The sequence below is a fragment of the Aristolochia californica genome, unplaced genomic scaffold, assembly GCF_029961685.1.
Source record: "Aristolochia californica isolate CCGP_79_NKW_82.1479 unplaced genomic scaffold, dmAriCali1.0.hap1 SCAF_4, whole genome shotgun sequence".
In the NCBI taxonomy this organism is placed as follows: domain Eukaryota; kingdom Viridiplantae; phylum Streptophyta; class Magnoliopsida; order Piperales; family Aristolochiaceae; genus Aristolochia; species Aristolochia californica.
The window spans coordinates 42,579,201-42,604,645 of record NW_027182103.1 but is presented as its reverse complement, the minus strand read 5'-3'; the positions used below and the strand labels follow the sequence as shown (position 1 = coordinate 42,604,645).

General features: G+C 38.1%; 2 protein-coding genes across 2 annotated transcripts; both read left to right on the top strand.

Moving 5' to 3' along the window:
- The first annotated feature begins 2,317 nt into the window (after positions 1-2,317).
- On the top strand, positions 2,318-9,491 carry LOC137962432 (uncharacterized). Its single transcript, XM_068809285.1, has 13 exons — positions 2,318-2,952; positions 6,179-6,316; positions 6,432-6,513; positions 6,745-6,821; positions 7,094-7,200; positions 7,716-7,833; positions 7,965-8,081; positions 8,210-8,301; positions 8,396-8,462; positions 8,552-8,630; positions 8,714-8,805; positions 8,899-9,042; positions 9,139-9,491. Exons 1-13 carry the CDS (start codon positions 2,704-2,706, stop codon positions 9,163-9,165), a joined length of 1,389 nt encoding a protein of 462 aa, XP_068665386.1. The 5' UTR covers positions 2,318-2,703; the 3' UTR covers positions 9,166-9,491.
- A 10,562-nt stretch (positions 9,492-20,053) lies between these two features.
- LOC137962659 (splicing factor-like protein 1) lies at positions 20,054-24,042 on the top strand. Its single transcript, XM_068809660.1, has 2 exons — positions 20,054-22,989; positions 23,766-24,042. The coding sequence occupies exon 1, from the start codon at positions 20,514-20,516 to the stop codon at positions 22,956-22,958; it is 2,445 nt and encodes an 814-aa protein (XP_068665761.1). The 5' UTR covers positions 20,054-20,513; the 3' UTR covers positions 22,959-22,989; positions 23,766-24,042.
- The last annotated feature ends 1,403 nt before the right edge of the window (positions 24,043-25,445 follow it).

Sequence of the window (25,445 nt, the reverse complement as noted above, 5' to 3'; positions counted from 1 at the left end):
TCATTTGGGTTAATCCTTGTAAAAGGTCCTGTTGCGCATTTCACTAATGCCTAAAGGTTTTAACTGGGAAAACTTAGCTAATTTTGTGTAGGTGACTTGTCTCTAATAACCGACGAAGAAGATTTTTTGTTAAGCATGATATCGTATGACATCATCTTTTAAGTCAACAAATGATTAAAACCATTGGCCCAACTTATGGGTAATGATTTCTAAAAAATCTGTATTGAATAGACTATCTTATTAAACATCTACTTGTACTATGAAAGAATCCTTTGAGAAAATTAAAAAAGCAGTTTGGAAAAGTCTCACCAAAATCACAATCTATTAACACCTACCTTTTTCCTTCTTATCTTTCCGTCTTCATCAAACCTTTTTGCCAAAGAATCTAAGACACGGCGTGAGCAAGAGAACCTTAAAATTTGACTGAATAGGGCAACAATTTAACAAGCCTCGCAGATATTTTCCATGAACAAATTCCCCCCCTTCGGCGTGTCTAAATGTAATGTACTAATCGCAGTACAGTCATTGGTTTCTTTTAGGAGTGTCTTCACACCGCCGCAATTCGGATGAGAAAAAATATTTTATATACTCGCGTCGTGGAGGGTAGTTTGCCCGTCCCCGTCCCCGTCCCCGTCCCCGTCCCTGTCCCGTAATACTGAAAATACAAAAGAGAGTTGTCGCTGGGCCCTGGCGTGGCCGTCCACACTCGCAACCAAGCCGCGGACGAACTGGTGGTTCCGTTACGCGCTCAACCGATTTACCGGTTGTAGTAGGTGTCTGGGGACCTGATGCGTCCCGCTCAAGCGACATTGAGTTGGTTTACGGTTTACCCGATGCGAAAGAAATCCACCAAATCCACCGCTACGTGTCATCGTAAGTAATGCTCACGTTTCATTTCATAAAATTTGCTCTCGTTAACCGTTTGCACCGTGTGAGAGGCGATCAGGATAATCCCGCCAAATAAGTAACGGGCCGGCCCACGATAAGAATTTCGGCGTCAGGGTTACCGTCCCCGACAATCCAAAGTTTGGTAATGTATCAAATCGTAACGCGACGCTTTCAAAGAAGGGAGCTTAATTTATGCTTTGAGAGATTTTTCTTCACGCTGAAACCGAAGTTTCAACGACACGAATCGTTGTGAATCCATATCGGGCGAAAAATAGCCTGGTAAAAGAGAAATCGTTCAAGGAAGGAAGCCATCCATGGTCATTTACGTCGGTTTAAATTTCGCTACGGAGCTGCAGAGTGCTTACAGTTACAGACTGTACAGCTTTTTTATTTTCTGTTTTGTAAATCTGCCTAGGTAGAGACTAATCATACACGACGCGTGGGCAGACCCACTGTTGATTATACACGTACGGTCCCACGACGCGGCTATTGGATCACCTATCACAAGTCACTGTCTGTGACATGGTGCGTGAGGTGGACTTATTACTGTGGAGTGTAACGGGTCGGGGTCCACCGCCGAAATTTAACAAGTTAATGACTCTGGCGCCGTAGCCACTTGAGACGTTTCCGAGGATTTCGGTATGTTGTCACGCGGTAGTCATGTACAGACTAAGCTGGAAAGAAGTCCTTAATTGCGCCGGCTGACCGATTTGGGTAATTTGCTTTTTCTGGCGGTGAGACTAGTGGCATCTAAACTCTTAGATTGTCTCAGATTTAGTACGGATCGATATTTTTGTACATTTTGTTTTTTATTTTATTTTTTGGTATAGCAAATAAAGTTATTCCATTATCTATTTATTTACCTAACTAATAGCTTGATCTTATTTGTCGACTACATCCTTATTATAAGGTTGCATTTGAAAATAAAATATCTAAATTAATGTGCATTAAAAACACATTATCTAAATCACTCTTCACGATTCCATATTTATGAAAAATTAAAGACTCTCTCACATATGTCAAACCGTTCTTTTATCCTCCGTTACTGATCTCTATCCTTTTGGAATAATTTGATTTTTTAATCTCATTATTTCATAGCTTAATTTCTTTGGGAGTCGGTCTTTTTTCTTCCCTGCCCTTAAGTGGGAAGGATGGGTTCTTCCAAGTTTGAAGGTTTGGCGTGCAGGTGATCTGTAATTGCTCAGATGTTTATCCTGGCCTCACATCTTTACAGGCAAGATACCTTTGCGTCTCTTGCTCATCATGACCCTTCAAATTAAGCTTTGTTTTTTTATTATGATTTATTATGTTTATCCTTTCCGTTTTTAAAAATTATTTTTATAATATACAAGCATAAATTCGAAAGAGTTTGATGGCCGATATATTGGGTTGTTGCTGTGAGCAGGCCTCTTGTCTTTCGCTCGTTCGCCTCGCGCCTTTCTCGCCCGAAGCGGAAGGGTTGAGAGCAACCACTCGCTCTCTCACTCTCCTCAAATCTCTCTCTTTTTTCTACCTCTTTGCGTATGCACCTGTGACTGTGAGAGGTAGATACATAACGCGGAGGTAGGAGAGGTTGGAAGGGAAAAGGGCGCGGTTGGAGATAGACAGGAAGGGGTTCCTCTTCTTTCTTCCTCCTCTCCAGATTCTTCAAAGGAACGCTAGACGCCCTTTGCCGAACCTGGAGGAGGCACCACACTTTCTTTTCCATCCGTTGCTTCTTCTTGTCTTGTATTTCTGGCGTCCAGATCTTGGACATTTGCTCTGCATTCTCTCTTTAAGAAAAAAAATCGGGATCTTTTCACTGTGAGTGGGCGGATGGGAATGTACGAGCTCATCAAGGGGGACGAGAACGGGATGGCGCATCAGTATAAGAATTCTCTGAAGATGGAAGAAGGATATGCGGAGAAGGAAATGGAATTGGGAGGGCAGGTCTCTCCGACCAAGGCCGGTGGCGGGGATGCTCGTGGGAGCACCGTCGTTTTGATCGCTGGAGGAGGAGGGAAAGGTGACACCGCTACGCGAAGGCTCGTCTCGCTGGACGTGTTCAGAGGCATCACCGTTGCTGTAAGATCCGTAACGCTATTTCGGAAACTTGGATTCTCTGTTTTCTTCTTTTACAATCCAATTGGTTCTGTTTGTCTTGTTCCGTTGTCTGATCTGCATTGTCTGTGAATGGCCGTTTCTGTTCGCATGTTTCTTTTGCTTTTTGTGATCTTAAACCCCGTAAGCGCAACTGTTTTTTTTTCTTTCGTGAAGTTTGATATCGCGTTTTTCCCCCTCTCAAGTTGGAATCTGGATTCTTAATTCATAATGCTCAATGGAGATTTCTTTTTTTTTTTTTTGCTCTTTTGCCAATCGGATTTTCAATACCTAAACAAGCGCCATTTATCTACGATTGTTTCTCTTCCGCTCTTTTCCATCCTCGGCAGTTTCTCCTTTTCCTTTTTTAGTCTGGAACGGAGACATTGGATGCTCTTCGGCGAATCTTTTCATGATAGAGCATATTTTTCTTCGCTTTTCCATTATTTGATGCTGTAGTTTGCAAGGGATTCGAAATTCGGCCCTGTGCTTTCGGAAGAGATCGACTGTGAGAGAGTAAATTTCTGATTCTTTTCGCAGCGTTTTTCCCGTTCGAAATTCGATTTCTTACCTTATATTTCTTCCTTAATTCCTAATTAGATCCTTAATGTCGAGAGGAAATTCAATGAGTATATATGAATTTGGAAATCCCTCTCTCCTCTTCGTCAGTTCCGTCTCCAGCTGTGCAATCTTATTGCGTTCTTATCTTTTGAATTGAATCAAACCTCTGCTGCTGCCGCCAAAAAAAATTGGATCATCTATTTCTCGACATGTCTCTTTCTCATCCACCTTCCTTTTTATTCGTTGATCCTTACTCTTGCCTTTTCTGTATCGCACTCTTTCCTCTCCATTCAATTGCTATGTGGAGATTTCGCTCTCGCCTCCTGTCTTTTGGCGCTCTCGAACAGATTACATCTGGAATATAACATCTATCCCGTATTTATGTTTTTAACAAATTTTCTGCAACCGATTCGCGAAAATATCTTTCTCATTTTTACGGCATCAAATTATGAAAATGCCACTAATATGTAGCATATTACCGTACTATCTGGTTCCATGCGTATTTCTGTTAGATCTCCAACGAGATTATTTTTTGTGATCTTGAAAGGTTTTCTAGTTTTCTAGTGCTTTTAAGTATTTCTTATTATTAATTTAATAAATGTTTGTACGTACTGATCTAATCCTTGTAAAGGGCGACTGTCAGTGGTTTAGTAAAGGCGTGGACGGTCGAGGCATTGAACCGTGGATTTGAGTCCCCTCTTTAAAGTACTTTTGGAAATATTTGGGTCTTCATTTTCGCGCCTAGAGAGAAAATATCGGTTGGGCGTCGGTGAATATTTTAATGATAGTTTATGTTTTTCCCGTTTCTCTGTTTTTCTCATTAGAAAAATCGATAATAGTTTTAAGCGACCTTCTTGCTCCCTCGATTGAGGTCGAGAGTGGAGGACGAAACATGGGATCTTATCTGTAATGCTTGCAGAGATAAGTTCCTTCATCGTGCTAGAAGTCTGATTCTAGGCGGAACAGTGATCGTTCCCTTCTATAGTGGTCCCCTGTTTTCCAACTCCCATCTTTCTCCACTGAATCTTGCTCTTTGTTCTCCAGTCAACTTCGCTATTTTTTGTTCTTGCCTTGTTACTGATCACTTACCAATTTACCATATCCACTTCCTCTGTTTTTGGGAAGAACGGAGGCCCTTATGGTTTACTCTCTCTGGTTCAAATTCTGGTTTTTATAAAGGTTGTTACCCGTTCATCCAATCTTTTTCGTACCCACTTATCTTATATATTAACAGATTATATAACTATAATGCAAAATTAATTTGGTAAATTTTATTTGATTATATTTAGAAAAAATATGATTCAATATCTTTTAAGAATTGCTAATATTTTTAGGATTTTGTTATATATAAAAATCATATTCTTTTTAGTTTTCTGTATATGTGATATAAATAATTTCTCTAAGTTATTTCTATTAGTAGTGACAGTCAAGTGCTTTCGTCTGCTTCGCCGTATTGAATATTGCCGCCCTCTTATAGACGCGGGAAATGTTTTCGGAGTGGATAGGCCATTCAATGGACGTGGGCTGTTTGCTGTGTTTTGAGTGTTTGGGTTAGCAAACTTCTTCGCCTATCCCGAAAATTTGCTTTCCTGCGACAATTAATATCCCAGTCTGAGACAGAGCATTAGTACTCGTTAGCGTGCTGGCCCGCGGCTTGAGTTCTGACAGGTTCTTATATCACATGAAAAAGGATCTCGTAGAAAAAAATACCCAGTGAATTTTTCATCTTTTACAATCTTAATAAAGAAAATTATTGCCACAAAAATCTCAAAAAAATCTGATTTTGCCGGTTTTGATAGCGGCTTCCTGGTCTTTTATGGTTTTGTTTGCCTGTATTGGGTGTGGACACCTTAACACTGAACAGGTGTCTAGTATATGTTTGCGAGGATAGTCCGGTATTTGCTGCCACAGCTAATTGCCAACCAGGTTGCTGCTGAATCACAGGACAATATGAATGGATTTCGCTGCTGGACAAGACCTACCAATTTTGTGCCTACCAAAAAACTTGCAATTTTATATATTGACAGTCTTGTCATCTGTAGCAAGACACGCGGCATCCAGTAAGTTTTAATAAGCTTGGGTTAGGAATTGGCCATGGGTGCATTCCACTTGGTTGCTGAATACTGCATGTCTTCTTACCGACATTCGTGGTTATTGAGGTGTTAGCTTTATTAGCTTATTCTATCTTTAGCATCGGTTGTAGTATTCGTCTTATCGGTCCAAAATCTTTACAAATCTTTATAGATATGAATAAAATGCATTTGGGTGCTTTCCAGTATGCACATGTGGCCTGGAAAGTGGAATAAATCGCCTACAGACAGTCACGTACATCGCATATGACCTGTTAGGAGCCTATCTCACCCAACTCTTTTGTTAGGAATTGATTAAGCTTCCCAGCTCTAAAATGTATATTGTTTGATGTTCAGGGTGGTATCTTCTAACAGTATACAAGAAATGAGGAAAATCATAAGACGAGAGAAGAAAGAAACTCTTCAGTGTTTAACAAATAATTGACAGTGTCCTCTGACATGAACTTTTGATCTTGTACAGAGATGCAATACGGAACTTGTTGAACTATGTCAGATAGTTTGACTGTGTTAGGTACCTAAGGTTAATGTGCTGAGATTTTTTCTGTGGTTTCTTTATGCAGCTTATGATACTAGTAGATGATGCTGGTGGGATCTTTCCCGCTATTAACCATTCTCCATGGGATGGTGTGACACTTGCTGACTTTGTCATGCCATTTTTCTTGTTTATTGTTGGAGTTGCCCTAGCACTTGCATATAAGGTAAATGTTGCCTTAAGTGCTTTTACATTTTTTGACTTGTCTGTTTAGCTTTTACTTAGATACAGATAAAGCTGGGAAAACAAAAGAGTGATCTAACCCTCTATCATGGGTGCAGAGATTATCAGACAAAGCTCTGGCATTACGAAAAGCTGTTCTCCGGGCATTGAAATTATTTTTATTAGGGCTTGTTCTGCAAGGTACTTAAATCTTTCTTCTATTTGGTAACCACATGAAATTAGAGTGTGCTTTGTTGAGCAGTTTGGTTATATGAATGCATGCATAGATAGATTTTTGTGCCATTTCTTATTATCTGAGGATTTTTAATTCATGTGCTTATCAATCTTTTTGAAAACCCTTGACTCAGAATAATCTCTTCAATAAATTTGACAATATATGGCCTTTTACCTTGTTTTCTTTCCCTTCACCAGGTGGCTATTTCCATGGCATCAATAATCTAACTTATGGCGTTGATATAACACATATACGCTTGATGGGTACACTGCAGGTATTATTTTTGTTTTCTTTTATTTTTTGGACAAATATAGGTTGGAAAGGCTTAGGCTACCTCCGACTTCCTGGCAAATATTTGACAAATCGGAAATAGAGGTATCCTTTCTTGTTCTCAAGAAGCAAAAAGATTGACCAGTCTTTAGACAAATGTCAATTAAGTGGTTTAGTGCCTTTTTATGTGAACTTGCATTGGCCATGTATTTTGATTTAATACCATTTCTTGTTGATGAATTTGTAATTCTTGACTGATCTCGTTGTTTCATGTAGAGAATAGCCACAGCATACTTGGTGACTGCAGCTTGTGAGATTTTGCTCAAGAATGAGATTGATGTGGATTATGGCATTTCATTACTTAAGAAATACCAGTACCAATGGTAAATTATTTGACTGCTTAATTCCTCCAATTAATAATGCTTTGCTTGATGTAAGTTTTCTGGCTTGGTAAGATTCTCTTTGTCCCATTGTTCCATACGTGACACCATAAGTAAGCTATTAATATAGCGTCCTGTTTGCATGGTATGAGTTAGATGGTTAACTGGGTTTCTTGGTGCATCTTTTCTGCGATGATTCACCTATACTTTTCAGTCACTGAGATATATCCTTTTTGAGTGTCTGATAATATAACGGAAAGATAACATACTTTTGTACACTTTTAGCAATAGTGTGGAACACAACTTTTAGAAAAATAGTGGTGATATTTGGTTCTCATTGTGTGGTGTCTTGGGTTAAGTATCTAGGATGTGAGTATCACTGTGTTTTTCTGTAACCAATATTCCTTTTGGAATATAATGTTATCAATGCTCTCATGTTTCAAAAAATAAAGTTATAAATTTCTACTCATGATAATAAATCATCTGTTTCTTACCAGCTTCATTGATCTATTTTGCAGGCTCGTGGTTTCTGTACTTTCCACTGTATATATCATTCTATTATATGGTCTTTACGTGCCAGATTGGGAATACCACGTCCCATCAGGAAGCATGTCTGTTGCCCTTAAGAGTTTCTCAGTAAGTTTCAAATTTCATATTTTTTTCTTTACATATTTGGTACTTGTTTCAAGGCAAGAATTAATTTTTCAAAGCATCTTGAGTAAATTATCATAACTATATGCTTGCGTCTAACATGCTGTTCTTTGAAGGTGAAATGTGGAGTCAGGGGTGACACCAGTCCTGCATGTAATGCTGTTGGGATGATTGATCGTAAATTACTGGGTATTGAGCATCTATACAAACGACCAACATATGCACGTACAAAGGTTCGTGTCATGCTAGATTGGGTTTTCATTGTGTCAGTTGGTATCTGCTTGTAGATTTGTTTGATACATTTATATATTCTGAAACGATTTTTGGATTTATCTCAAGTGCACATTTACTATGTTTGCAGCAATGCAGCATCAATTCCCCTGATAATGGTCCATTGCCACCTGATGCTCCTTCTTGGTGCCAAGCACCTTTTGATCCTGAAGGTTTACTAAGGTATTGACCATTCTTGCTCAATTATTTATTTTATTTCTTTTGGTGTTTAATTTTTTAAATGTTTCTTTTTCTTTTCTTATTAACGTGATTGCAGTTCTGTGATGGCTATTGTGACTTGCTTGATCGGGTTACATTATGGGCACATTATTGTACATTTCAAGGTAAGAAGTACTTTATCAGTTTCAGCTGCTACTATACGTTTTTTTGAGCCTTTGCATTGCTAAGCTTGCTTTATCTATACCTTCTGCAGGATCACAAGGACAGGATCTTACACTGGATGATCCCCTCTGTCAGTCTTGTAGTTGTCGGTTTTTATTTAGATTTCATGGGTGAGAATTCTTTCTCACGTGATCTTTTCCTGATAATATTCTTTCACGTTTCCCTCGTTTTTCATTCTCTTTTCTTTCTTCAGGAATGCATCTGAACAAGGTCCTCTACAGCTTCAGTTATACATTCGTGACTGCTGGTGCTGCTGGCATTCTCTTTGTTGGAATTTATGTGCTGGTTAGCAGATGACTTGAACATATACTTCTAATGTAAAGCAATCGTTGTTGTTGTTTTGCTCTAAGGGTTCATTATGTTTTGATCCTTGGACAGGTTGATGTATACGGATATAGGCGCCCGACATTGGTGATGGAGTGGATGGGAACTAATGCCCTGATGATATATATCCTTGCGGCTTGCAACGTTTTGCCAGTCATGCTTCAGGGTTTTTACTGGAAGAAGCCTGAAAACAACTTTGTAAGTATTCTTCTTCTGTAACCCGTGTATTAATTATCAGTTTTGCTTCTGCTGTTGTTTGTTTATTCACGATTGTGTGCTTTTCATCATATGCAGTTGAGATTAATCGGAATCGGATCTTGAACGATGGTTCAATGAGACATATCAGCGGGTTTTTTGTCTTGGGGAGGGGTATCTCGTGGGGTCTGCTCGCCTCCCTCCATCTCAAGTAGGCAGATTTTTCCCTTCATTGTCGATTCCATGGGAAGAGATGACGGCTCGGACTCAAAGATACTTGTAAAGTCAATGATGCATCCTCCCGCCCCATCTGCAAATTTTTTTGCATTTCTGATAATTGCTCTCCAACACCTTTCTTTTTACCATGCTTGTAAAGTCAATATCATTATCCAATATGAGCAGCTAGACCTGGTGCTTTATCTTCATTCACGTATATGAATAATTTTTACAGAGTAGGCACATATTGGAATTCGTACATTTTTAGATCTTTCAGGAAGGCATGACGATGAGCGACGCTACTTAAATTTTAGAAAAACTGGGAAAAAAACTGATATATTTGGTCTAGCACATCACATGCGTACATTACTCCAAAGCAATGTTTGTCCAGGCCGCATAATGCTATGTGAAAAGGAAAATGGAGTTTTTACCTGTCGTATCATATCGGACTAAAATTTTAGAATTTTTTCTGGTTCGGTCAGGTTTTAAGAACTGATAACTTCGTATGATTCGGTCCGGATCTCATATTTGAACTAGAGTGGATTATTCCGGTTTTTACTATCTTGATCAATTCGATATCAACAAGTGTTAGTGTCAAACCCGCATCCCTAAACTCATTTGAAACACGGGTCAGTTATGCATAAGCAAATGAGAGAGTATGAGATTGGTATTCATTCAGAACCTATTACAAGAAAGACCAGATATGAAACTAGAGAATCTATGGGCATGACATGATGAAGAGCATATCAGAATACTTCACTTTCGGGAAACAGTGGCAGAGTCAGAAATTTTTGTGGGAGGGACTTGTTATACAGTTATACTTATCAAGGCAAAAGGCGTTACATTGTGGATGAGGAACAAAAAATTTAACGAAGAGACTGGGAAAAAAATGGGACAAATATAGTTGGTAGTTCACGATTTACAGGCATTTGCCTTGCTCGAGAATATAGGTATTAAGAGGACCCTAAACATCAAAATGGATCAAAGAAACGGACCAACACTTTTGAAATAAGCTATGTCAAAGTAGTAAAATTTTCTTTTCTCATGTTAGATATTGAACTAAAACACCGTCCTTTCATTGATTAAGGGTGGTATTTATATTGTTTACAATATGAAATGATAAGTTTTACATTAAAAGATAATTACAACATGAAATAAATACAATGAGATTTTGTTCGATAACTGAAGCGATTATTCTAATCCCTTATCATGCTCCCTCAAGATAGGCTATGGTTAGATAGATCAATTTTGTCTCGTTGCAACTGATATTGTGAATCTGGCACTGGCTTTGTAAGGAAATTTGCTTTGTAAAGATATTTGTTTTGAGGGTTATTGGAAACAAAAGGATAGAAACAAAATGACAGGAAGAACAACAGTACTAGTAGCAGTTAAGGCAGACGGAATCAGAGAGAGTACATCATCCAATGAAGAGATGTGTTACGAAGGTTCTTGGAAGAAAAAGGATGGGAAAAGCAATGGTACTAGTAGCGGCTAGGGCAGACATAATCGGAGAGAGCGCATCGTCCACAGAATAAATGTGTTTCGGGGGTTCTTGGAAGCAAAAATGACGGGAAGAGCAGTGGTACTAGTAGCGACTGAGGCAGACGGAATCGGAAATAGCGCTTCGTCCAATGAAGATGTGTTTCAAGGGTTCTTGGAAGCAACAAAATCGAAAAAGCAATGGTATTGGTATCGGCTGGGGTAGATGGAATCACAAAGAGCGCATCGTCCAACGAAGAGATGTGTTTAGAGGATTCTTGAAAGCAAAATGACGGGAAGAGCAGTGGCACTAGTAGCGGACAAAATCAGAGAGAGAGCATCGTCTGACAAAGAGATGTTTTTCGAGGGTTTTTGGAAGCAAAAGGGTGGGGAGAGCAGCTACACTAGTAGTGATCGGGGCGGATGGAGCTATCAATGTAGCCAAAGAGATCATACCCGATAAGGGTGAATTTGAGCCAAAAGGGCAAAACTTGAATTTGGGGAGAGATTTGCAATGTGCTGGAACTAAGAAACAGTGAATTGGCAATCATTGACTGCGAGTTTTTGAGAAGGGGGATTTTTTCCCCTGAACATAGGTTTCCCATGCTTGGTTATGCTGAGATGATGCCGAGGGGGAGTTTGGTGCGGCACCCATGAGGAGCTTTGGGAGCGATCGACACGGTTGTTGGCAGAGCTAACGATAACGACGAAAATGGTTGTGTCGATGACGAGATGTTTGAAGGACAACGATGGAAGGAAGAATGGTCGTTGAAAGTGATGGTCTTTGGCGACAGCGATGGGAGAGGAGTTGGAAAACAAGGAGCTACTGTAGGAAGGGATTCTGGGGTCTGAAATGGCACCATTGCGAATCAGGCGATGGTAGGGAAGGTCCAACTGCTCGGGCAAGGGTACGACGAGCCCACAACATGAGATTTGGGGGAGATAAAGAACTTGCTGATGAGAGGTGATGACATCCACTTTTGGTGGTCTGCTGCTTGTTAGGCTTCTGCTAGAGTACCGACATGGCCAAATGTCATGATGAAAATTAAACCTTTTTCGTCGATGGAGTGAAAGAAGGAAATAGCCATCGGAGCAATATCCGAAAGGGGAAGAAGCAAAAGCAAGATGAAAAGAGCGGATTAATTGGAGGAGGAAAATAGATGAGAACTGTACGGTTACCCTCGATGTAGTACACATTAGGAGGGGTGACACATGCGCACGACTGCCGATGGTTCAACTTAAAAGGATGGAGGGTGTTCACGAGAGGGAGTTACTGGTGGAGAAGCAAAGGAAACTAAAAAAAATCAGAAGATAGCAGATACAGAAGATCTATCTGCTCTGATACTAGATATTGAACTGAACCACCATCCTTTCATTGATTAAAGGTGGTTTTTATACTTTTTACAATCTGAAACGATAAGCTTTACATGAGAATATAATTACAACATGACACAAATATAATGAGATCTTATGTAATAGTTGAAGTGATAATGCTCACCCCTTATTAGCTCATAGCTTCCACCAATCACTTGTTTAGTCTGGCAGTCCTGAAGAATACAATGAGAAACATAAAAAGTTACAAAGCATCTAAGTTTCTTTGTAAGTTAACTAACTGACATTAAGGGTTACATGAAATTGAAGAACAAAGAGAACATCAGATAAAGGTTGAGAAGAAGAAGGATTTGGAATACCTACTCCTTGAATTTGTGTTTCAGATCTATCGGCAATGGAGACTAACCGCGAAGTTGAACATGAGGAGTCTTCCCAATAATATGTTCAAAAGACCTTGTATCAATGATCAATCAAGGAAAAGTGTCACAAAAGAGTGTGGTTGACATACATGCAGTGGCAATGTTGGTTGAAGAGTTACTAGGAATGTTAACTAACATACTTTTCAACCCTAAAAGACTTCATAATCCTCTTCAGTGAGAGTTTTATATATTTTAGAGACTTCTTTTGGTTCACTTGATTCATAAGTGTTGGTCGACCATGAAGCTTCCAACACTTGTCTCGTTCATGATTAGAAAAGCCACAGTAGGTACAAGAGGGAATGTGAGAAATCTGACATACTTCGACCTTTGCTAAAATTACCACAACTTCTTCCAACTCTTCCTCGTTCCTTTAAAGTATTAGGGGATTCTCTACCTTGAGAAAACATGCAGAGGTCACCAAGTGATTTTAATCTTGAGTCATTGATTGGGACTATAGACAAAGCAACACAAATATCATCAAAAGAAGGCTTAACTTTAGAATTGAGGATTTGAGATTTTGCCACTTTTAAATATGACTTCAAATTAGCTAAGCAAATTGCTCCAACCAATTCTTCTGGTTGTTTTTCTTGAGTGGCCACATCAAAGGAGTATGACTGAGCCAACTTCTAATATTGCATGTATCTTCTAAATTTTGCAAAAACTTCTTTGAGGTTAGCTTCACATTTTGTAGTGTACATGACTTAAAAAAATACCCTTAAGTCTTTGAAAATTATCAATTCTAAAATATATCTTAGCACATGTATCCTAAATAATTTTGGTTATATCATGATGCACAATATTATTAGTGATGCTTTCTTCCACGCTATTGATTAGCCAATTTATAACTAATGTATCTTAATTGACCCACCTTCTATAATTTGCATCTTCCTCATAAAGTGGTGGTGGAGATTTGATGAGGTGATCAACACGATCTTTTGTAATAATAAGCCTTTTGATTGATTGAGCCCATGAAAAGGTCGTTTGCAACCCGTTTAAGAGGTATGGTGGTTATTCTAAGAAAGTTTTTTTAAGATCGAATAAGAAAGTGACTATTTCCAACTATAATTTGGCTTTATATGATTTAATCAATGTTCTCTTAGAAAGGAAAGAAAATATTTAAGACATCAAATTTAAAAAGTTTTCAAAAAGGAATATTTAACTTGCTAAATTAAGCATAAGAATATAATAAAGGAAAGTAAGAATATGGTAATTTTTCATCCTATTTTCTTCTGTCTCTCTTTTTCTTTCCAAAAGAGAGAAACTTCAACAACTAATTAGATGCCCACAAATTTTGGGATTTAATTTAGGAAATTTCTTTTAAAAGTACAAGGAACTTTAACATTAATTTAAGAAGGAATTTCAGCAATAAAGAAAGACAAGTTTCCAAAAAGAAAAATGAGAAACCAAAAAAGAAGAATTCCTAATTGAGCAAAGTGATTGAGATAAAAAAAAAAAAAGGCAACAGAGGGAATTTGAGCCATGATTTTGTACTTTGAAAAGGGCAGTGTCCCATCTAAAAAAACAAGTTTTTTTGTATGGGATGGAGCAAAAATGAATTTTTGAAGAGGATTTAATAAAAAAAACTTGTTGATCCCTTTTAATAAAAAAATCAATTAAATCAAATTTCATAAGAAAGATGAATTTATCTTTCGAAGGAAGATACTAGCTATGCTTGATTACCAACGGTGTTTTCTTCAATGACTTCAATTTCTTCCAAAGGATTAACGTTGAGCAGCCTTCAAACGAGGGCTTAGATCATTAGTTTTGATACCATGTTGATTTCTAGGGTTATCTTCACATAATTGCTAAGGTCTAATAGAATAGAAAGAAAAAGAAAAAAAAAGAAATTGCTAAGGGAGAAAAGAGGGTTGCAACAAACAGAAAAAATTCTATTTAAGAATGTTATTGAGTATTGCATGTGACGCCACAATTTATAAATAAATCCATACACTAAATAGGGTGACGTATCCTACATTTAGAATAACATGCAATGCTTTAAAATTATTCGGAATAATAATAAATTTCATGTAGCACTTATAGAAGCAAACATATGTTGTTTTATTCCTTTTAGGTTTGATGTCTCGATTTTTTTTGCGTTTATTGTTCTATTTCTGTTATTTATAACACTTTCTAATATGAATAGACTCTTCAAATTTTACTGTGATGACCTTGGTACCGATGAACTACAAGACATCGCAGAGGAGTCCAAGACTTTGTAATTAAGTATACTAATGTATAACAGCCAGCTTAATAGAACTAAAGAAAGAACAAACACCTCCATCAATAGTATTTATTTTATTGGCAAATAACAACATTAGATGTTGAGGAACCCAAAAGGGCTGAACGATTGATCATCTTTGAGGTTTGAAGTAAATAAGAGCAACTATCAACTAACTAAAAAGGAAATTAACAAGAACAATTAGAGTAAAGGGTATTTTCGTAAAAAAATCTATGATAACGAGTCAGCTCGTGAGCGAACAAGTTGAGCTAGGAAGAGCTCAAGTTTGACTTGCTATACTTGAGGAGTCTTATTTCAAGTTTGAGCTAGAGTTGAACTCAAGTAAAAACTGAATTGAGTTGAGTTTTTTCGTGCCAAGCTCAAACGATTTGCAAGCCGGTTTGTCTTGGTGACACTCATAGTGGTGGATATGGGGACGAAAATAGAGTCAAGGTCAAAGTTACCTTTTAATAAAGTTTATCTTCTTTTTTACAGTAAGGTATGAAATAACCATTACTCAATTCTATTGCAATTAATAAACAGCAAAATAATAAGATTTTTATTTCATTTATATTTAATCAACAATAAACAGAGAAAGAAAAACCAAAACTGTTTGACAGCGCCTCACAGAACACATCAAATTGACCAACTCAATTAATCTTCATCTGCAATCTTTCCCTTTTCGCTGACATAAATACCATCAAGGAACTTCCTTATATCCTTGTTCTTGACGAGACATTTCTGTATATACAATCCGACAGTTGAACAAGTAATAAGATGCAGAGAGAACATGGATTGAGATTAGAGACAGGAGGGTCACCTGGTTAATCAAGGCAGCAGATCTTGAAACAAGTTCGATGTCATTAATCACTTGCTGAAGTGGGTAACTGAACTGCACTTGAGATGGTATGTTTCATTCCAGAATGAACAGAAGAGGATTTAAAATTTTTCCCTTTCAACTCCAAGACTCTATGAGCTCATTTCTCACCCTTTCTTTCACAAGTGTGGTATTGCCTCAAATGTTTGGTTCATGAAGGGCATATTGCCCTTCATCGTTCTTGCCACTACAAATAACCAAGTACAAGTAAAGCTTCAAAACAAATGAAAGTAGAAAGAAGAACAGTGAAAAAAGGATATAGAAAGAAGAACAGAAAAAACCTGGTTGTAATGACTAGAAAACCAATGGATCTCCTCATGCATCTCTACTAAGGTAAAGTGCAAAGTGTCTTTCAAGGTAAGGCGTCGACCACAAATTATACTGCTCAAACTTGTATAATGGAAAGAAACCACACACAATTATCACAATGTCAAGAATACATTAACACCAGATGCTACATTAGTAACATAAAGGAAATGGCTACATGACAAATACTCAACAGACAAATCAATATACTAAATATCATACAGACCTTCATAAAATTTTAACACGATTTAAACTTGACAAATCTTTGGGGGATTAACAAAAAAAAGAATAAAAAAAATGCTCGATGTTCTTTCAATTCTATAAAGATCATATTTAACTAAAATTCCCACAATAGCAGTAAAGATCTAAAATACATCTCCACCCATTCATGAACAGCAGATCATAGATCAGAGGAGAGAACCAGATTGATAAATAGACATCTAAAACTTCATGTTACGCGTAAGATCACATGATATGTCAATAATAAGTCACAATCAAAACCAAATGTAAATATCATATAAGTGTTGGGAGACATGATACTCTCCCACTTTGTGTAAATCTGTTGAAAAGTAATTTAATAGAGAAAAACCACACACACTCAAAGACCCAAGATTTTTTCCGTGGAAAACCCTTCAAAACAAAGGGAAAAAACCACAGGACCTAATCCAGTTAAAACTTTCACTATCAACATTGATGTGTACACAAATATTCTCTCTAGATAACACTAGAGACATACAATCAACAATAATCTCAAGAAAAAAATACTTTCTTGGCAACCATATAATGTGATAGAAGAGATTTTACGTAAGATGATGTGTTATTGTTCATGGCTTAAAAACATAAAAAATACGGCTCTTAATCTGATATCCACCATTCAGATTGTAGAACCCTCAGTCGTGAACGTCTCTGTAAAGTTTTAGCTTGATCGGACCATAGATGACATCGATCAGTGCGTTTGACGGGAACTGTATGGACTGTTCTGTTTTAGCAGTCCCTTTCCTCCTTTCTTCTTCTCTGCCTTCTCTCACACGTTTTCTTCTATTTATAATGTCAACATCACTAAGGTTTTATTAAACCTAAAAATAGTTGGGCCTAAAACCTCTCTCCATGTGGGCTTAATGGACCCACATGGGCCATCCTCCATATAGGAGGGAACCCACACAATGAATATCCCCCTTCCCGACTATGTGGAGGGACTCACCATCTCCACCATACCTGCTTTTGCTCTGCATAATTCAAGTTTTTGCATAGGTAATGGTTTTGTCATCATATCTGACCCATTCTCATCAGTATGGATTTTTTTAATCTGTAACAACTTCATATCCAATGCATTACGAATCCAGTGATACCTCACATCAATATGCTCGGATCTTGAATGAAAGGTTGGGTTCTTACTGAGATGGATGACACTCTGACTATAACAATAGAAAGTATATTTCTCTTGTACTGAGCCAATTCTTCTAAGAACTTTTTTCATCCATATCAACTCTTTGCTTGCTTCAGTTATGGCAATATACTCAGCTTTTGTGGTAGACAAAGCAACACATTTCTGTAGTTTGGATTGCCAGGACACTACTCCCCCTAAATAAGTAATCAAGAACCCTAAAGTGGACTTTCTGGAATCAATGTCACCAGCCATATCTGCATTTGTAAACCCTTCAAGTATAAGTTTACCATTTCCAAACCACAAGAATATCTTGGAAGTACCTCTAAGGTATCTCAAAATCCATTGAACTGCATTCCAATGCTCTTTTCTTGGATTTGAGAGGAAGCAACTGACTACTCCAACTACATGAGTTATATCTGGCCTCGTGCATACCATTGCATACATTAGGGTACCCACTGCTGAGGCATATGGGACTTTTGCCATATCTTCCTTCTCTCTATTTGTAGAAAGACTTTGCTTCGTGTTCAACTTAAAATGAGTAGCAAGATGACAACTAATTGTCTTAATTTTATTCATATTGAATATGTTGAATACTTTTTCAATATATCGCTCCTGTGACCACGTAACTTCTTCTCTTTTCTATCTTAATAAATTCGGATACCAAAAATTTGCCTCGCTGGCCCCAAGTCCTTCATATCAAAGGACTGTTTTAACTGCTTATTCATATTTTCAATTCTTGAAGAATTCCTTCCAACAATCAACATGTCATCAACATAAAGCAGTAATATTATGAAATCATCATCACAAAAATTTTGGACAAATACACAATGGTCAGAGGTGGTCTTCTTGTAGGCTTGTTCCATAACTTACTCAAATTTCTTATACCATTGTCTAGGCGCCTGCTTCAAACCATATAAACTTTTCTTTATACGACGCACACAATCTTCTTTTCCTTTCACCCTAAAACCCTCTGTTTGTTCCATATAAATCTCTTCCTCTAAACCACCATAGGGGAAGACGGTTTTCACATCTATCTATTCAATTTCTAAGTCTAGGCTAACTGTTAAACCAAGAACCACATGGATGGAGGACATCTTCACAACTGGAGAGAAGATCTCATCAAAATCGATACCTTTTCGTTGACTAAATCCCTTAACAACCAGTCTAGCTTTGTATCGTGGTCGGGAAATGGGTTCATCTTGCTTCAATCTATAAACCCACTTGTTCTTCAAAGCTCTTTTGCCTTTGGGTAACTCTAACAGTTCAAAAGTGTGATTGTCATGTAATGACTGCATAATCTTGCATAGCATCATCCCATTCTGCCTTATGTTCATCTTCCATGGCTGCAGCATAACACCCGGGCTCTCCCCCATCAATCATTAACACATACTCGTTTGTAGAATACCGAGTGGAAGGATATCGGTCTCTGATTCTGGTAACTGATCAAGGGTCTCATTCTATAAGGGAGCATCTACATCACTTGGACTTTGTTGGTCATCTTGAGTAGCATGTTCAACCTACACTGGCAAATCGGTCAATGGCACTGGCTCCAAGTCAATTGAACTATCAAACTGAAGTGGAACACATGGTGTCATATTAAGAATATGTACGATTGTATTCAAAGCTTCACCCCAAAAAAATCTAGGCAATTGTGCTTATGAAAACAAACATTTCACTCTCTCAATCAGTGTTCTATTCATCCTTTCAGCTAAGTCATTCAACTGAGGAGTCTTCGGAGGTGTCTTTTGATGCCGAATACCTTGCTGTTTGCAGTAATCATCAAATGGGCCTGAATACCCTCCCCTGTTATCAGTTCGGATGCACTTCAGCTTCTTTCTAGTCTGCCTCTCAACTAAGACCTGAAACTGTTTAAACATTTTTAATGCTTGATCCTTTCTTTCAAAGTATAATAAACCCAAGACTTCTTTGAATGATCATCTTTCAAGGAAGAAGGAAAGTTTGGGGAATTTCCATTATTTTTCCTTATGTCTTCTTTTTTTCCCTCTGCAATTTGATTGTGTTCTATATTTTTTCCCTATACATTATAAAAGTAAACATATATATCACGGTCGAATTTATGAGGAAAAACAAGAATAGCTAATTTATTAATAAAATATTAAATTATTATATATTTTATAATATTATATATTATGTTAAATTAATAAAAGTAAACATAATATAGATGACTCTTAATTATTCTATATTATAAAAGAAAATATTAAATTATTATATATTTTATATTTAATTAAAATAATAATTTAATTTTAATTCGTAATTTTTGTATTAATGTAGACTAAACTATAATCTATCTTAATTTATTAATAAAATATCCTACTTAATTATTTATTATATTAATACATTTTAATATTATATTAAATTACTAAGTATAAAAATAATCATATTATAAAAAGTAACTCATTCTCTTGTTTCAACTATATTTTTCATTTTGAACATTAACAAAAAAGAATAAAAATTCCAACTATATTTTTTAGGGTTACTTTATTTGTGCTCTCACTATGTTTTGGAAGTTTATTGGGTTCAGAAAAGACAACGAGGAGTGAGTCAATATTTTGGGCTGGTTTGGTTTTTCTCAAAACTTGAATAGGTTCAGAAGACAATCAACAAAAATAAAGGTATTTTGGTCTAAAATATTAATATTTTGTAATTTCATAAATAGAAATTAAAGAATCAAAATCCATATATTCTAAAATTTCCATTAAAGAACGTATATATAAATTACAAAGTGTTTTTTTAAACGTAGTCAAAGCGAAGCTCTCAGACGGAACACCGATCCAACCCCGCTTTTCCGCCGTCCCCAGGTCTAGTCTCTTCTCATATTTTGCCTTCGCGATTCTCCGCCGCAAACGGCCGCCACCTGCATCCCCTGTATACTGCGCGTCTGCACGGAGTTGGGGCAGGCAAGCCCTAGAATTCAGTGAGGCGTATCCGGGTGATAGTGAGTCACTTCCTTTTGTTGTACCTCGTTTCTTTTCCTTCAAATTTTCTCGTCGAATTTCCGAATCAATCTCTCTACTGCGTGCATCTTTCGTGTTTGGCTGTCTGTCTTTAGTTGTTGAAATCACAAGAGCGAGTTGCTCTTTCTGCCTAATTTTTACCTTCAGAGGCTTCGACAAGTTATCTCATAGTTTTGTTGTTGGCCCTCCGTTTTTTTAGTGTTTTATTTTTTCTATAATCTGAATAAAATCTACAGAAATTCAAGCGGACATTAGCTTAGGTCCAATGGAGGATTCTTCTATTTCGTCCGCCAACCCCGTGGCTTTTACCCCTGAAAATCCTCATTCGTCATACTATCACAGTTTTCAATCTGCTGATTCTTCATCTGATAATACTCTTCCTCGGAACCATAACCTTGGTCTTGAAGCTGGGGTTCCTTGTTTTCATCCTCAGAATAATTTCGTTTCTTCTGAAACCCTAGCTCCAACTCTGTTAGACACCTGGAATTTCGCTGAACAAGCACCTCAACCACCTCTATCTGGTGCGATCGATTCCTCTAATCAAAACCCTCCTCCTCCAAACATTGAACATCCTTCATCTGGAGCGCAACTTTTATTTGAGGTCAAGCCTGGCAGTGGGAGGCCTTTACTAGTTGAAGATGGCGTTAATGTCACCAACAGTGGGACTGATAAGGATATCTCTGGCGGAGAGGAAGAGACGTCCAGCAAGCGTCGCCGGCGCAGCCGTTGGGACCCGCCATCTGAGTCCGATAATGCTGATGCTGCAGGTGGAGCACGCAAACGAAAGTCTCGCTGGGCAGATGATGAGCCCAAACCTGTGATTCAGTTACCAGACTTTATGAAAGAATTGACAGGCGGTAATCTTGACCCTGAAGTACAAGCTCTAAATATCCGACTCCTGGAAATTAACAGAATGTTACAGTCAGGCCTTCCCTTGGACGACCGCCCTGAAGGGGCACGATCCCCATCACCTGAACCCATATATGACAACATGGGAATTCGGGTAAATACCAGAGAGTACAGGGCTCGTGAAAAACTTACACGGGAGAGACAAGAAATTATATCGCAGCTTATTAAACGAAATCCGGCCTTTAAACCTCCTGCTGATTACCGCCCCCCGAAGCTTCAAAAAAAACTTTACATTCCAATGAAAGAGTACCCAGGGTACAATTTTATAGGACTTATTATTGGTCCGAGGGGAAACACACAAAAAAGGATGGAAAAGGAGACAGGGGCAAAAATTGTTATTAGGGGCAAAGGTTCAATAAAAGAAGGTAGGTTACAGCAGAAACGTGATTTGAAACCTGACCCTTCAGAAAATGAGGACTTGCATGTTTTAGTAGAGGCAGAAACTCAGGAAGCATTAGAGGCTGCTGCAGGAATGGTAGAGAAGTTGTTAATGCCTGTAGATGAGGGGCTTAATGAGCACAAAAGGCAGCAACTTAGAGAACTAGCTGCTTTAAATGGGACCATTCGAGATGATGAGATTTGTCGATTATGTGGTGAGTCTGGTCACCGCCAATATGCTTGTCCAAGCCGCACAAGCACATTTAAGAGTGATGTTTTATGTAAAATTTGTGGTGATGGGGGCCATCCTACGATTGACTGCCCCATGAAGGGTACTGGGAAAAAGATGGATGATGAATATCAGAATTTTTTGGCTGAACTAGGGGGGACGGCACCTGAATCCCTGACTCGCCAGAACACTTCATTGCCTATTCTTGGTTCAGCTGGTTCAGGAAGTAACCCTCCTTGGGCCAGTGGTAACTCTGGAACATCACAAGCTGCATCTGGTGCTGTGGCCAAGACAGTAAAGGAGTATGATGAGACAAATCTGTATATTGGGTATCTGCCACCTAATTTTGATGATGATGCTTTGATACGACTATTTTCATCATTTGGGGAGATTGTAATGGCTAAAGTTATCAAGGATCGGGTGACTGGATTAAGTAAGGGCTATGGTTTTGTGAAGTATGCAGATGTTTCACAGGCCAATCAAGCAATAGCCAGTATGAACGGGTATCGTCTGGAAGGGAGAGTCATAGCTGTAAGAGTTGCCGGAAAGCCACCTCAACCTTCTGTACCATCCGGGCCTCATGCTCCAGCAGTCTCTACTTATTCCTCTTCGGAGCAAGTGCCCGGTGCATACCCATCTCAGCAGTATACAAGTGGACCATATGGACATATGCCTCCTGCGAACTACATGGGTGCTCCAGTCCCATGGGGTCCACCTGGCCCACCTCATTATCCTCCATATAACCCCCCACCTCCTGGGTCGAGTGTATATACTCCAGTTCAAGGCCAAACAGTTCCTCCCTATGGCGCTCAATATCAGCACCCTATACCTACATTACCCTTGGCTGCACCTTCTCAAACAGTGCCTTCCAGTGAGGCTTTACAGAATCTACCACCTGGGGTGCAATCTCAGATCAATCCTCCTGCACAATCAGTTCCAGGCAATTTCTACGGAAGTTCAGTAGTTGGAATGGCCTCTACTGTTCAATCGCGATATCCTCCATCTTCGTTAGGTTACTCGTCTTATTATCATGTACCTCCTGCTCCATCTCATTCTGTGGTGGACCAGTCACAGAGTGTGGCAAATATGCCATGGGCCACAAATCCACCTGCAGCACCACAGGCTGTTTCATCTGCAGAAACAACACATGCTGCCGACTCAGAGTATGAGAAATTCATGTCTGAGATGAAGTGATAGTATCTTTAGCTCTGTTCCAGTGGGAATAGTAAGTATGGACATCTTTGTTTTTGTAATTAGTGATTAATCTGTCTTTGAAAAATATGCCATGTACTCAGTTGTATATTCTATTCTGGGAAGATTGCTTACTCTAGTTTCTATTAACATTTGACTAGTGCTAGTAGTAGGAGTAAAGTGGACTGACTAGGAGAAATAAACCAAATGTAGCATTGAATCACATAGATGAAGAAAATGTTATGTAACTAAAGTTGTCTGGATAGGTTGATGAATAGAATCTGTGATTTTTTATCAAGTTCCATTTATATCAGTACACAGTTGATAGAATCTGTGGTTTATGATAGTAGCCATTGATATCGCTCCTTCAATATAAGTTTTACTTCCTACTCTGTGCTACGATACATTGAGATCATACTACTGCTCCATACTAGTCCCTACTCATGGAAAAAACTGAAGCAAGGCCCAGGAAAGAATATACAACTGAGACACCAGTTATATCTGTTTGTTGAAGTTTCCTACTTTCCAAATTCTAAGGCTTTGCAAATTTACTTCTATCTGCTTGAAACATTAGCAACTCTAGTATTCTGCAGTACATTTGTATCTCAACATCTTTCTCCTTCTGGTGATGCCATTCTTCGAAAGATTGTGCTGAGCGGGAACATGACATGCTATATCGAACTTGTTCTTAAGTGAATAGCCCCTGCATGTCTATCATTCATTTCTTTTACATGCTACTACTGCTCTTTTTTTATATTTCTCTCTTCCTTCTGTTGACCTTTCTTCTCGTGATTATTGAATTTTTTACAGGCTTGGTGTTTCTTGGAGCTCTTTTGTACCTGATTTAACATCTTCCTATGACCTCAACTTCTTGGAAGTTATGGACTCACATCTTTAACCTTGCTGTGCTGTTATGACAATTGCAGAGAATTATGGGCTTACAAGGATCTGATCTTTTACGTACTGCCAACACTTCTGTTTGTCCAGTTTGTTCACATTTTTCCAGGTTCATTGTTAGCCTTGGGGGCTAGGCACTCTGTTTCCATATGGCAATCTGGGTTTAGCATGCCAATTTCAGTTTCTTCAAGATGCTCATTTGCTCTCATATCTTACTCTTTTCTTAGAGATGCTAATTCCTGACAGATATATATTTTGTCTTATATTAGATGCATTCTATGACTGGTTTTTCTCTGGCTAACTACTTTTGATTGCTTGGGAAATCAGTTTGTTTTTCAATATTGAGCTTTATATTTTTGTGTGATATTTGATTTATTAGATTTTGGTTAACATGCTCATGAAGCTTCTTGATGCTCATAACCAGAGCAAAAGGTTTTTCCACAATCTGGTATACACAGGCAGATACGGGTACATTGGGTTTGGCTATAGGAACTCAAGGTATTTGTCATTGCAGTATATTTGGATTTCAGCTCATTTCTTGGCTTGATGAATCTTCTAGTTCTAATGTGGCAGGTCAATTGACATCTTACCTGTATTAATAATCAGCGGTCTTCTGGGACAATACGGAACTCATAAATGATGGAGAAGTGGTTTTAACATTTTTATCTAACAGATTATTTTTGTTAGTCCTTGTTGTCATCCAATGTTTCTAACAGATGACTCCTGTGGTCTACAGCCTCATCAACAAGCCATGCCTATATTTCTTATGAACATCAGTTTAAAAAAAACCTTTATCGATGTTTGTCGTTGTTGTTTTTTTCTTTTTCTTTTGGGTATGTGTGTCTAACCTCCATGATTCCACTCTAGAGGTAAAAAGAAAAAAGATAAAGTAATTGCTTAGGTCAGTATTGTGGTGGATAATGCTTTCTCTGTGTAAGATTTGTTTGGCTAGCTATATAGTCTTCTTCTCAAACATGATTCATGTTAGTGAGGATGATGAAAGAGGGGGAGGGGGAAAAGAAATGGGAAATGTGGTAAATTGAGAGGCTTGCTAGGAGGAGAGTCAAGTAATTTTAGGTTTATGTGATATGCTTCTCATTGCTAATACGAGAAGCACTTTAGTTAACATATTGCTTGCTTCATCTTCCTTGTTAGTTGTCTAGAGCACAAGCACTAGAATCCTCCTGTATCCAGTGTCTTTTTTTTTTTTTTCCTTTGGTCCACTTCAAGGATGCATTTTTAATCGGTTATATGAGTGCTGGGTAGGGAACATTACAATCTTAGTCATTCCTACATTAATTTTTTGGAAAGTTCTTTCTGTGCCCATTTCTTTGTACAATCTTAGACATTCCTACATGAATCCTTGGACATGAAACCCGGTGGAGTTCTCTCTGTTCCCGTTTCTTTGTACAATTTTCTATCCTCTGTTTGTGTTACTTGTAGTTTGGTTCTCTGTCATACTCTTCCCCAATTTAGTTTTTAGTTGCACAGAATTGGTAACTCAAGGAGCGGTGGTTCTGTTATCTTATCATTGCTGGCTGCTAGTTGTGTATTATTGGTACGACAATAGTATGAGGTTTTGGTGTCTATTGG

Bases quoted from the DNA above. Each gene is read 5' to 3' on its own strand.
- LOC137962432 (XM_068809285.1), top strand. From the start codon at position 2,704: ATGGGAATGTACGAGCTCATCAAGGGGGACGAGAACGGGATGGCGCAT. The intron at 6,514-6,744 runs GTACTTAAATCT...TCCCTTCACCAG, and splicing joins ATTAGGGCTTGTTCTGCAAG to GTGGCTATTTCCATGGCATC. The intron at 8,806-8,898 runs GTTAGCAGATGA...ATCCTTGGACAG, and splicing joins TTGTTGGAATTTATGTGCTG to GTTGATGTATACGGATATAG.
- LOC137962659 (XM_068809660.1), top strand. From the start codon at position 20,514: ATGGAGGATTCTTCTATTTCGTCCGCCAACCCCGTGGCTTTTACCCCT.